This window comes from Scylla paramamosain, chromosome 28 (genome assembly GCF_035594125.1).
Source record: "Scylla paramamosain isolate STU-SP2022 chromosome 28, ASM3559412v1, whole genome shotgun sequence".
NCBI classification, from domain to species: Eukaryota; Metazoa; Arthropoda; class Malacostraca; order Decapoda; family Portunidae; genus Scylla; species Scylla paramamosain.
Genome location: NC_087178.1, coordinates 11,283,470 through 11,295,969, shown reverse-complemented (window position 1 = coordinate 11,295,969; position 12,500 = coordinate 11,283,470). Strand labels below are relative to the sequence as shown.

The window sequence follows — 12,500 nt, the reverse complement described above, 5'->3', positions numbered from 1 at the left end:
AGAGAGAGAGAGAGAGAGAGAGAGAGAGAGAGAGAGAGAGAGAGAGAGAGAGAGAGAGAGAGAGAGGGGGGGGGGCAGGTAGGCAGGAAGGCAGACGGTCAAACAGACAGGCAGGGAGGCAAGCAAGCAAGCAAGCAAGCAAGCAAGGAGGCAGACAGACTAACGGGCGGGGAAAGAGGTGGATGGACATACAAAAAAGAAAGAAAGAAAGCAGGCAGACAGACAGGGTGACAGGGAAATAGTCAGGCTAACTTGAAGAGGATAGGCAGGCAAAGAAGCAGGCAGACAGGCAGGCAGGCAAAAATAGAAGGCAAGGAAGCAGACAGACAGACAGACAAATAGACAGAGGGACAGATGGATGTGCGGGCAGGCACAGACATGGACAAAGTAGTTTTAAATAGCGGCAGAAACTGGAATATTTCATTCCAATGAATATATTTTCACAATTTTTTTGTAAAATACTTTAATAAATAGTTTATCGTGCCCTGCAGTGAGTACTTAACCAAAAGTCTAACTGAATTAGTCAGTGGGATATTAATACAGCATAATGTTTGCACAATATAAACGTATGCCTCTTCCGTTACTCGTATATTCTTTCGTGATAACAATTACTGTAAGCGAAGAAAATGCAAACATAGTGTGCTAACTATATTTTTCTCTCATGGCCTCGTATTTACGGTATGCCATTTTTCGTGCACAATACGTAGTTGTCATTAATTTCCTAAAACTACTAAATATACCAGAAGACAGACCTACTGACCCATACTCGTAAATATTGTTCCACTCGTAATGTTACACCACACACACACACACACACACACACACACACACACACACACACACACACACACACACACACACACACACACACACACACACACACACACACACACACACACACACACACACACACACACAACATTAATACAAATAGATGCGCTACAACAAAGCAACAGAGATTGGGATGCTCATTCTTACAGAGCATTATAGTGAACATGTGAGGCAGAGATAAACAGACAGACGCAGACAGACAGATTGATTTAAAACACTTAGTAACATGTACTTGTTATAAGCAATTCTAAGTGACCATTACTTTCCCGTTCATTCCCATTCATTGAAGCATTTCAGTGTTGAGACGCAAAGGTAGTGTAAGTGTTGAGGCAGCGGTGGTAGTGGCCCCTTGACCTCGCAGCGAGGCAGGAAGGGGAGGCGAGGGACACCAGCAGTGACTGGCCTGAAGGCGCCTTGCGTCCCGCCTCCTCTGTGCGACCCTCTCCCTTGATTGCCTTCATGCATCAATCGCAGCATGACTTGTGCTCCTCCTCTTCAGTCTCACTTAACTACCACCTTCATATTCTAGACACCGCTGAATGTTGGCAAGCTTTACATTTATTATTTTTGCTTCTTTTTATTTTCTTATTTGATCTTGTTATATATGTAATGGTGTTTGTTCGTTTTATTTTGTTGCAGCTGTTGTGCATATTTAACATTCTCAGCGTTTGAAGTGTGTTCTGTTTTCAGTGTTGTTTTCCATGTATCCATGTGTTCTTGCTTGGAGGAATTTGACACGTTTTATTTATGACATTTCGTGTTTTTGTTCAGTATTTATTCTTTCCTCTTTTGTTCATGTGTATGTTGTTAACTCATGCAGTAAATGATTTCTGGTGGTTCTGTTTATGATGCTTCATTTTTAGCTCTTTTTAGAATAGTGAAGCTGCATCACTTTTTTATGTGGATGTTTTGATATTTTCAGGAAAGGATGGCAGGTGGTGCCGCGGTGAACACTCCCAACACATGCAGGAGGAAAGTGAGTACCTGCTTCATTACATCATGTGCCCTCTATTTTGAACTCGCTGTTAAACTCTTTTTTTTTTTTTGATGTCAACGGAAACCTGTCACTGTTGCCTGCCTTTCTCCTGTCAGCTTCCCACGAATCTGTGAAGGAAAGAAAGGATGTGCTTCCATGGTATCGTGTCAATAGTGTTATCCATTGAAGGATTAGTTTAAACCTTTTTCCAATGCGTTGTTTTTGTCTCCCATGTTTCTGCCTTCCTAGGGTATATATGTGAAAGAAGACAGAATGTAAATTTAGTCTATAATGTTCATTGCAACATCTTACAGGGAAAAAAGTCCTTTGAGGATTAACCGAGAATCTTTTTCAAAACTATAATTTTTGTATTCCAGTCTTCGTGTGCTTATTTTAATGTATGCATAGAGAAAAGAAGGATACGAAATCATATGTTTTCTATAATGGTGTCATCTTTTTGGTATAAATATTTACTTAGAGATTCAATTGAAACCTAACAATTAGCTGTCATTTTTGCGTTCGTTTTATATATATATATATATATATATATATATATATATATATATATATATATATATATATATATATATATATATATATATATATATATATATATATATATATATATATATATATTATATATATATATATATATATATATATATATATATATATATATATATATATATATATATATATATATATATATATATATATATATATATATATATATATATATATATATATATATATATATATATATATATATATATATATATATATATATATATATATATATATATATATATATATATATATATATATATATATATATACGAGTATATATATTTTTTTTTTTTTTTTTTTTTCTTTTTTTGTATGTACGTATATACTCGTATGAGTGAAGAAAGGAAAGATGCAATTACAAAAAACTTTCCACGATAATGGGAATATTCACTTGAGGTCTTTTTTAGGTAACAAATATCAGATCTTCTAGTTTATATGTCTATTTATCCTTTAGTGTGTTTTACCGTTATGTAGATTAATACTATTTTGCACGTTATGATAAAGTGTCCTTGGAAACTATTACTGTAACACATTTCATTTAGTGTGAATTTGGTTTCCACGTAAAAAAAAAAAAAAAAAAAAAAAAAACTCTCCTTCTATGGAGAAAAGATATTTATATTTTCTTTGTTCAATTGGTATTGATATTATTTTTAACTCTGATTTCCCGGGAAGCGTTACCACCATGATATTTGTGACCTAACCTAAGGTAACTTTTTAGCGTCATAACCTTTGTTGCAGCTTTATTCAAGTAAAATCAAAGAGAGGAAAGCTTGTATAGTTCTGTGAAGTGTTCTTATTTGTCTCTGTGTGTGTTGATTGTCGCCTTGAAAAGTCAAGGTGACGTGGGCCTTGATGACTAGAGCCGGCCCACACTATTTGTCTCCCTTTTTTTAGAGGCTCGTCGTTGTAGATTTCTGAAAATATTAGTTTTCCTCACGTTTTTATTTTCCTTGTCAGCGAATGAAAGATAATTTATGATTTTCTTAATCATTTAGTAACGTATTTAATATCTTTGGAGGGATCATTCCCGTAGCGGAGCGAGGGGGCTCTATTTTTGTTAGCGCACATCTGTACACCCCACCGCTCCCGCCTGGCCCTGGAGGGCACAACGATGATTTGGCCAGGAGCACCTTTTGATGTCCATCGTATATAAAAGTTTCGATTTCATTTTCGGAAACACTTCTTGGTAACTTTTGAAGGCGTATCTTTGTTATTTTATTTAATTTCTTCGTCAGACTCACCTTTTTTTGCTGTATTTTGCATATTTCGATTTATCGGCATGTGGGCGAAGGTTTCTGCCTCGCAACTCGCACAACTATCGCCTCATCACTACAGATCGAGCTCGAGCGCACAAAATGTGCCAATTATTTGCCATAACTCACTTCATATACGGGAAAGGGTTGTGGGAAGAAGGTGTTGTGAGGAGTAAACATAGGAGAAATTAGTTAAATCTAGAAAGGTAGCTAGCTCAGGGAAGGTGAGAAATAGCTTAAGTATTTACCACACAAAATGTAGCAGTATTTTGAATAAAATAGACTTGCTTAGAAGAATAGTGTGTGTAGAGAAATTTGCTATCATTGCTTTAACTGAAACTTGGTTAGATATGTGAGGAAAAGTATTTAATCCAGAGGTCAAGATAGATGGTTATACATTGTTCTATAAAGATAGGGAAAACAGGAGAGGAGGAGGCGTCGCGTTATACGTTAGGGACACATTACAGTGTTGTATTAACAGTAGATTTAAAACAGATAGGAAAGCAGTAGTAGTACAGCAATGTACAGTAGTGGGAGTAGTGTACAGATCACCGACCAGTACAAAGGAAATTAACACCTCACTGTGGCAGGAAATAAATAGAGCAGGCAGGTACAGTCAGGTATGTGTGGTAGGAGATTTTAATTTTAGGAATATCGACTGGAGTCTGATGGTGGGTAAGAAGGAAGCAGAATTTTTTAAGGTAATTCAGGATAATTTTTTAAAACAGGTAGTCGTAGAACCCACAAGGGGGAATAATATTCTAGATTTAATTCTTACTAACAGGGAGGAAGCAGTCACGTAGGTAGAGGTTGGAGGACAGCTAGGTAACATTGACCATAGGGAAATTAGGTACAATTTAAAATGGGAAGAAACTTTTAGAAGCAAAAACACTAGTAAAATACTTGACTTTAGGAGAGCAGAATTTGAGGAATTAAAAAGGTACCTCCAAGGAGTTGACTGGCAACGGATGCAGGGTGAGGTCAGGTCCGGGACGGAGTTGAGAGAGATAAGGCAAGATGTGAGAGGTGAGGTGAGGTGTGAGGGTGTAGGACAAGAGGAGGTAAGATGTGTTCCGAAGGGGCGGAGGAGAGAGGGAGGGGTATATGGGTGTGAGTATGGTGGAATGTCAGGTCATGCTGAAATGAGAGAGGTGAGGTCGAGGCGAGTAGATGAGGGAGTAGAGAGGATGGTAGGGGCCGAGATGAGGGAATTAGGTGAAGTAAATGTAGATGAATTGTATAAATATTTCGTAGATAAAGTTCATACAGGTCAGTTAGCATATATCCCGTATAGGGCAATAAGATCACAGAAAAATTATCCTAAATGGATGACTGCTAGATTAAAACATTATATAGGGTGGAAGAGAAGTATATATAGGACATTAAGGGCAGGTGAAGAAGTTTTAAGGTCACAATATAATGAATTAGTTAGAACAGTCATGAAGTTAACGAGGAAAGCTAAGGGCAATTATGAATTAAGTGTAGCCAGCCATGTGAAGACGGACCCCAAGGGATTTTATCAGGAATAGAGGACGAAGAATAAGGATACTATAGGTCCATTAAAGGCAGCAGATGGGGAACTGGTTAGTTCTGGGAAGGAGATTAGTAAAATTCTGAATGAGTATTTTTCATCTGTCTTCACCCAGGAAAACATGCAGGATATGCCAGATAGTGAACAGATGTTTAGAGCAGATGAGAATGAGAAGCTGACAGATATTTCCATAAGTAGAGAGATAGTGGAACAGGAGATAGATAGGCTAAAAAAAGTTCAAGACACCAGGACCAGATGAAATATATCCCAGAGTACTTAAGGAATGCAAAGAGGTTATTAGTGAGCTGTTAGTCTCTGTCTTTAGGAAATCACTTGAGTCAGGTGAGGTACCAGTAATGTGGAAGCAGGGTAATGTAGTACCCATCTTTAAGAAAGGAGATAAAACTTTAGCGTCTAACTATAGATCTGTCAGCTTAAATTCAGTTATAGGTAAAATATTAGAGTTAATAAGAGCGAGGAACATTAGGGAACATTTAGACAAACATAACTTGATAAATTAATCACAGCATGGCTTCACGAAGGGGAAGTCTTGCATGACAAACTTGTTAAGTTTTTACAGTAAAGTGTACGAGGCAGTAGATAATGGTGATAGTTATGATATCTTGTATCTGGACTTTAGTAAAGCATTTGACAAGGTACCCCATGAAAGGCTCCTGAGAAAAGGTTAGGGCACACGGGATAGATGGGAAGGTGTTAGGCTGGATAGGGTCATGGCTTAGCGACAGGCGAGAAAGAATTGTAATAAACGGCTCGAAATCCGAGTGAGGTCATGTAATCAGTGGGGTGCCATAGGGATCAGTATTAGGGACATTGTTATTTCTAATATATATCAATGCCTTGGTTAGTGGAATTAGTAGTGATGTTAGTAAATTTGCGGATGACACAAAGATAGATTAATTAGATCAGAAACGGGTGCCTTCGCCTTGCAGGCAGATTTAGGATGAATGAATGGACGGACATATGGCAAATGCAATTTAATATCAATAAATGTAAAGTACTTAGCGTAGGTAGAGGAAACCCACACAGTAGGTACACATTAAACGAACAATCTCTGGTAGTTACAGGGTACGAGAAAGATTTAGGAGTTATAGTTAGCTGTGAACTCCGTCTAGGAAAACAATGCATAGAGGCTAGAAACAGGATAAATAGGGTACTAGGATTAATTTTTAGGAGTGTTAAAAGTAGAAGGCCGGAAGTAATATTAATGATATTCTTGGCGCTGGTCAGACCTCATCTAGACTACGTTGTGCAATTCTGGTCTCCACATTACAGGAAAGATATAGGTGTATTAGAATCAGTACAGAGGAGAATGACAGAAAGGATACAGGGGATGAGGAGTATTCCTTACGAGGCGAGATTGAAGTCATTAAATTTACATTCTTTAGAGAGACGTAGGTTAAGAGGGGACGTGATAGAAGTCTTTAAGTTCCCTTTCAATAGTCCAGGAGTCAAGCAATATTTTCATTCTTTCATCCCTTTCATTGGTAAACTCTGGAATTCTCTGCCTGTTTCTGTTTTTTCCCCTTCCTGTGACTAGTTGTTTTAAGAGTATTGAGGCACTTCCAGAAACATATTTAGTTTTTTTATTGACTTTTAATTATTATTATTATTTTTTTTTTTTTTTTGTCTATATGTATGGAAGCGGCAACTGAAAAGATTTTTTTTTGATCCTCTGTTTGCCATTCGCCAAGAAGATATGAGAGCGTGAGTATAAATAATGGCTATATGGAAATGTAAGAATACCATTTTATACTGACTCTAAATTAAACATGTATTGCATTGTTTACTCCAGTTTACTCAAGTTGAACCGTCCGATATCTTTTGCATCTAAATGATTTTTGTGTTCAGCTATTTGAATTTTTATTTCCAAATGCAGCTCCATGTTTTTAAGAAGCACAGAGGGTTGGAGAAAGACAAATCTTTCCTGAGTCTTAATAGCTGAATGTTAATAACAGTAGTAGTAGCAATAGTAGTAGTAGTAGTAGTAGTAGTAGTAGTAGTACTACTACTACTACTACTACTACTACTACTACTACTACTACTACTACTACTACTACTACTACTACTACTACCACCACTACTAGTAGAAGTAGTAGTAGTAGTAGTTGTTGTTGTTGTTGTTGTTGTTTTTGTTGTCGTTGTTGTTGTAGTAAAGAGCAGGATTATTATCTGGAGTGACACCAATTCAGTTTTTGTATAATTTGTATTTTCTTACAATTATTCCACACCTTGTCAATCCATGCAAGGAAAAAAAAGAAAAGCAAAAAAAGAAAACGTATATTAAAAAAGTGAGAGGCAAGACCAGCAAGTGAAACACGCCCTGCCTTCTCCATAGACTTGACGTGTTTACTGCCGCGCTTCCTGCCTGATAATTATACAGTCTTACGCTGGAGGCGCTTAATGTGGTGCATTTGTATGAAAGAATTTACTTTTTGCCATGAATCTCTCTCTCTCTCTCTCTCTCTCTCTCTCTCTCTCTCTCTCTCTCTCTCTCTCTCTCTCTCTCTCTCTCTCTCTCTCTCTCTCTCTCTCTCTCTCTCTCTCTCTCTCTCTCTCTCTCTCTCTCTCTCTCTCTCTCTCTCTCTCTCTCTCTCTCTCTCAGCTCGAATTATGATTTCACTGAGTGGTTTAAGAACATATTCACATGTTATTCATGAGCCATCACATCCAGCAGCAGGCAGGAGGAGGAGGAGGAGGAGGAGGAGGAGGAGGAGGAGGAGGAGGAGGAGGAGGAGTGAGGAGGAGGAAAGAACACAAAGGAATACAAAGGAATGCAACGGAAGACCAAACCTTGAGTTACTGACGAGGCTGTTTGGATAATTATTCTACATTAACTATTATTGAGAGATACAGGATAGTACAGAAGGTTCCTCCCCACCAATCTCTCCAGCAGAAGCTGACAAGATACAGGAATTGATACCACGTGGTATAGAAAAACCACATAGAACTTGAAAGAATAGTGAGGGAAAGAGATGTGGTTTGTCTACTTTTGTTTGTGAGGGAGAGTGTAACTGCATGATAGTTGTGTGATGTGGTGTGTGCGTAGCGCAAGGGTAAGGCACAGTTTGGTTGTTGAGGGGTGGTGCAGAATCCTTGCGTTGCGCTTTCCAGGGAGGCGGCAGTCAATCAGGCCACAGCTTCGGTCACTGTGTTTGTGTACCTTCCCTTTAGGGCTGGATACACAGGTTATCGCCTACAACTTTGACCTCTATTACTTAAAATCACAAAGTTGATCAATAACAGGATAATGCGGACGAAGAAAATGAGGATTACAACATGTGATTACATAGGATAACCAATACAAACACTCCCTCAGGTCTTTACATATCGCTTTGGAATTAATTTAGATTAACTACCCTTTAGTAAAGTAAGCTAGAGCAGTGTATGACTGCCAAACCGACACGCCCCTCGTGCTTGTGCTGGCGTGGGGAAACCATCGTGCTGTGTGGGAAAAACTGGCGGCGTTTTGATTGGAAAGAATGAAGTGAGATTCTATTATTATTCCTATGCAAAAAAAAGGAGGAGGAGAAGGAGGAGGAGGGTAATAACAGCATTAGTAAAAACATCCACTTCAAACACCCCTTTGTCTGTGCCTTTGCACGCACAAATTACCTCAGAATGTTACGTCATAATGAATAAGACAAGTGAAGAAGCTTACTTCCTTTTGAATACCGTCTTTTCGGAAATGTTGATTTTTTTTCTATTTTGTGCAAAAGACAAAAAAAAAAAAAATACAATTTTTAGTAGCGTGAAAAAAAATCTACAATTCACCCTAAGAAGGAGGAACAGAAAAATTACGAACTATACCACCACAACCACCACCACTACTACTACTACTACTACTACTACTACTACTACTACTACTACTACTACTACTACTACTACTACTACCACCACCACTACCACCACACTTCACTCTCAACTTCTCCCATTTTCAAGAATTCCTCTCTTCTCTTCCCTCGCTCCACCATCCTTCATCCTCTCTCCCTTACGTTCCATCCTTCCTTTCGCCGACATAATGCTTGCAACAGACGCCCCTCCTCTTCCTCCCTCTCCTCCTCCAGTCCCGTAACATTAGCAGGGCCTTGTCTCCCCTTATAAGCAGGGATGCTTAGTGGAACATGTCGAAATAGCGTTGCCTAGCCGCCGCCGAGTATAGGAGTGTATTGAGGGTGCATTATCTCGGTACAGTGGCGGTGAGCGGGGAGATGGGTCGGTGAGTATGTTCAGGCGCAGATAGAGAAATGTGTTATTGGTCTGACGAATTGATTAATGAATAGGTATCTGGTTGAACAGGTAGATTTACAGATAGATGGCTGGATGGGTAAATGGTTAAATAGATCGACTGGCTAATAAATAGATTGATATATAGATGGACAGATGGATGGATAGATAGATTGATAGGTACATGAATAAATGAATAGGTATATAAGTAGATATAAATATATATAGATGGGAAGATAGACAGTTCATTAAGTAGAAAATAGATTAGATAAACAGACAGACAGACAGATAGACATTGATAATAGTACATAGGTGGAAAATATGTTGATAAATTCCCGTTGATTGATAAGAAGGTGGAAGTATTAGATAGGGAGAGATATACAGATAAAACATCGACGAATGGGTAGGTAAGTGAAGAAACACAGGATGGTTGAAGAGCAATATACATAAACAAATAAGAAGAAAGTGGAAGTGTAAGCGATGAATCAGATAAAGAGAGAAATTAGCTGTATATTGATGGACAGAACATATAGAAATGCAACTGTAAATCATGGTAAACAAACTAAGATAAATAAAGGTATGTACTATGTTAGAAGGAAATGACATTAGAGAGTCAGCCAGCACATCAGACATTCAGAAAGCAGGACAGACAAAGACACATAGACACACTGACTGATGGGTGCATATGCCAAATGAAATAGTAAACAAACATTCATATATAGAATCATTACAAATAGAAAAATATCAGAAACTTTGCGGCAGACAGACTGAATTTCGCATAACGAAAATATTTGTATGTTCATGTTTGGTAACTTACACACGAGCAATGGATAAAAAAGAGAGATTTTACATATAAACCTAGAGAAACAAAGGAAAGCAAAACATTATAAAACAAAAAAGACACATAAAAAAAAATGATTCCTCCTGTGAATCAAGTTGCAGACAGAGGCGCCCACACACACACACACACACACACACACACACACACACACACACACACACACACACACACACACACACACACACACACACACACTTTCCTGTCGCCAAAAATACACACAATTCTCCTGCTACTCTATGAATTACCTTACTAGAAATTAAAAATGCATATTATAATTTTTTTATATTGTTGTGTGGATCACTGGAATTGTGTTGAAACCATGGAGAGAGAGAGAGAGAGACAGAGAGAGAGAGAGAGAGAGAGAGAGAGAGAGAGAGAGAGAGAGAGAGAGAGAGAGAGAGAGAGAGAGAGAGAGAGAGATTGGATGTCTTGCAACACAATACACATGCATATATATCGTGCACATTATTCTTCCTCTTTCTTTTTTCTTTCTTGCGACATTTGGAAAAAGCAAATGTTGAGATAGTGTGTGTGTGTGTGTGTGTGTGTGTGTGTGTGTGTGTGTGTGTGTGTGTGTGTGTGTGTGTTTGTGTGTGAAATAATAGACAAATGGACAGACAAACAGATACATTACAATACACAAAATTGCACATAAGCTGGGGACAGAGACTCCCATCCAATCACGCACCCACCCACACAAGACAGACAGAAGGTCAAAGATATACTGATATACGTACTGACATACATTCTTCATCTCTTCGGTCAATATGAAGACGCTACACGAACTTACATATTGTACTGTGCGTCTCGAAGGAGTAACGCCGGGAGATGACAACGTCCGCCCTTTACTGCTCAGGGAAGCACAGGGACTGAGTGTGTTGCTGGCAGTTTGTTGCAGTTTTAGGATTCCCGAAGGCTGACGAAGAGTTTTAAAAGTAAGAATGTATTGGAGAGAGAGAGAGAGAGAGAGAGAGAGAGAGAGAGAGAGAGAGAGAGAGAGAGAGAGAGAGAGAGAGAGAGAGAGAGAGAGAACACAAACATAAAATCGGAGAGAATGAAAAAGAAAGTTTAAAGTAAAAAAAAGAATGAAAAAAAAACTTCAATCATATAGACAAGTAAATGTATATACATGCTGACACACACACACACACACACACACACACACACACACACACACACACACACACACACACACACACACACACACACACACACACATTGACAGCCATAGCACCACACAAAAAAGAAAAAAAAGCCAGAAAATAACAGAAAGAAGTGAAAAAAAGAAAACATTGAAAGACATAAGCCGTAGTGAACAAGTGACATCAGGAAGAGAATGTAATCTAATATTAGTAGGTGCCTGAAGTTACTCGGAGAATGACATCATGCTTAAAGGAAAGTGAGGAAAGAAAATAGCATGCTTTAACTTGGAAAAATAAACAAACTGCGGTAATGAACAAGGAAAATATGAGGAAATAAAGCACTAAAGTGGGAAAATGTGTAGCAGATTGAAAGGAAAAAAAAGGAAATTAAGTGCTAAAAATGGGTGATGCCTACTTAGAGAGAGAGAGAGAGAGAGAGAGAGAGAGAGAGAGAGAGAGAGAGAGAGAGAGAGAGAGAGAGAGAGAGAGAGAGAGAGAGAGAGAGAGAGAGAGAGAGAGAGAGGGAGAGAGAGAGAGAGAGAGAGAGAGAGAGAGAGAGAGAGAGAATGTACATTGTCTTTCGTGTCTCCTCAGATAAAAATTCTATATATTTTTTACAACATTTCATTGGCGCTGAAGAACACAGAGAATGAAAAAGTAAATATGACGGTTCCTTCTTTCATATTTATTTCTTATGACATTTTATGAGACAAGACTGTACTTCGGTATCCTTATGTTATATTGTTATTTTGTCTTTTTATTTATTTATTTATGCTCTGCTTATTACTTATATCTATTACATATACTTTTACTGTCCTTTGTTTTCTAACATTATTTTATTATTGTGTGGGATTTTTCTGAGGAACGTTATTCGTGTGTTGAGAGAGGAGGGTTTTTAAAGTTCATTAAATCTCTCTCTCTCTCTCTCTCTCTCTCTCTCTCTCTCTCTCTCTCTCTCTCTCTCTCTCTCTCTCTCTCTCTCTCTCTCTCTCTCTCTCTCTCTCTCTCTCTCTCTCTCTCTCTCTCTCGCTTTAGTTAACAGTGGAACCTTGCACAGTTTAAGTGGATGAGGAGAGAAAATAGAGATACAGATGGATGGATGGATAGATAGATA

At 38.2% G+C, this 12,500-nt stretch overlaps 1 protein-coding gene across 1 annotated transcript in view; it reads left to right on the top strand.

Annotated features, from left to right (window-relative positions):
- Positions 1–12,500, top strand: part of LOC135114907 (receptor-type tyrosine-protein phosphatase F-like) — a 108,325-nt gene that overhangs the window by 52,147 nt on the left and 43,678 nt on the right. The window contains exon 2 of the mRNA XM_064031164.1: positions 1,754–1,807. Within this exon, the coding sequence (XP_063887234.1) occupies positions 1,795–1,807 (13 nt within the window). The 5' untranslated portion in view covers positions 1,754–1,794. The remainder of the gene's footprint in view (positions 1–1,753; positions 1,808–12,500) is intronic.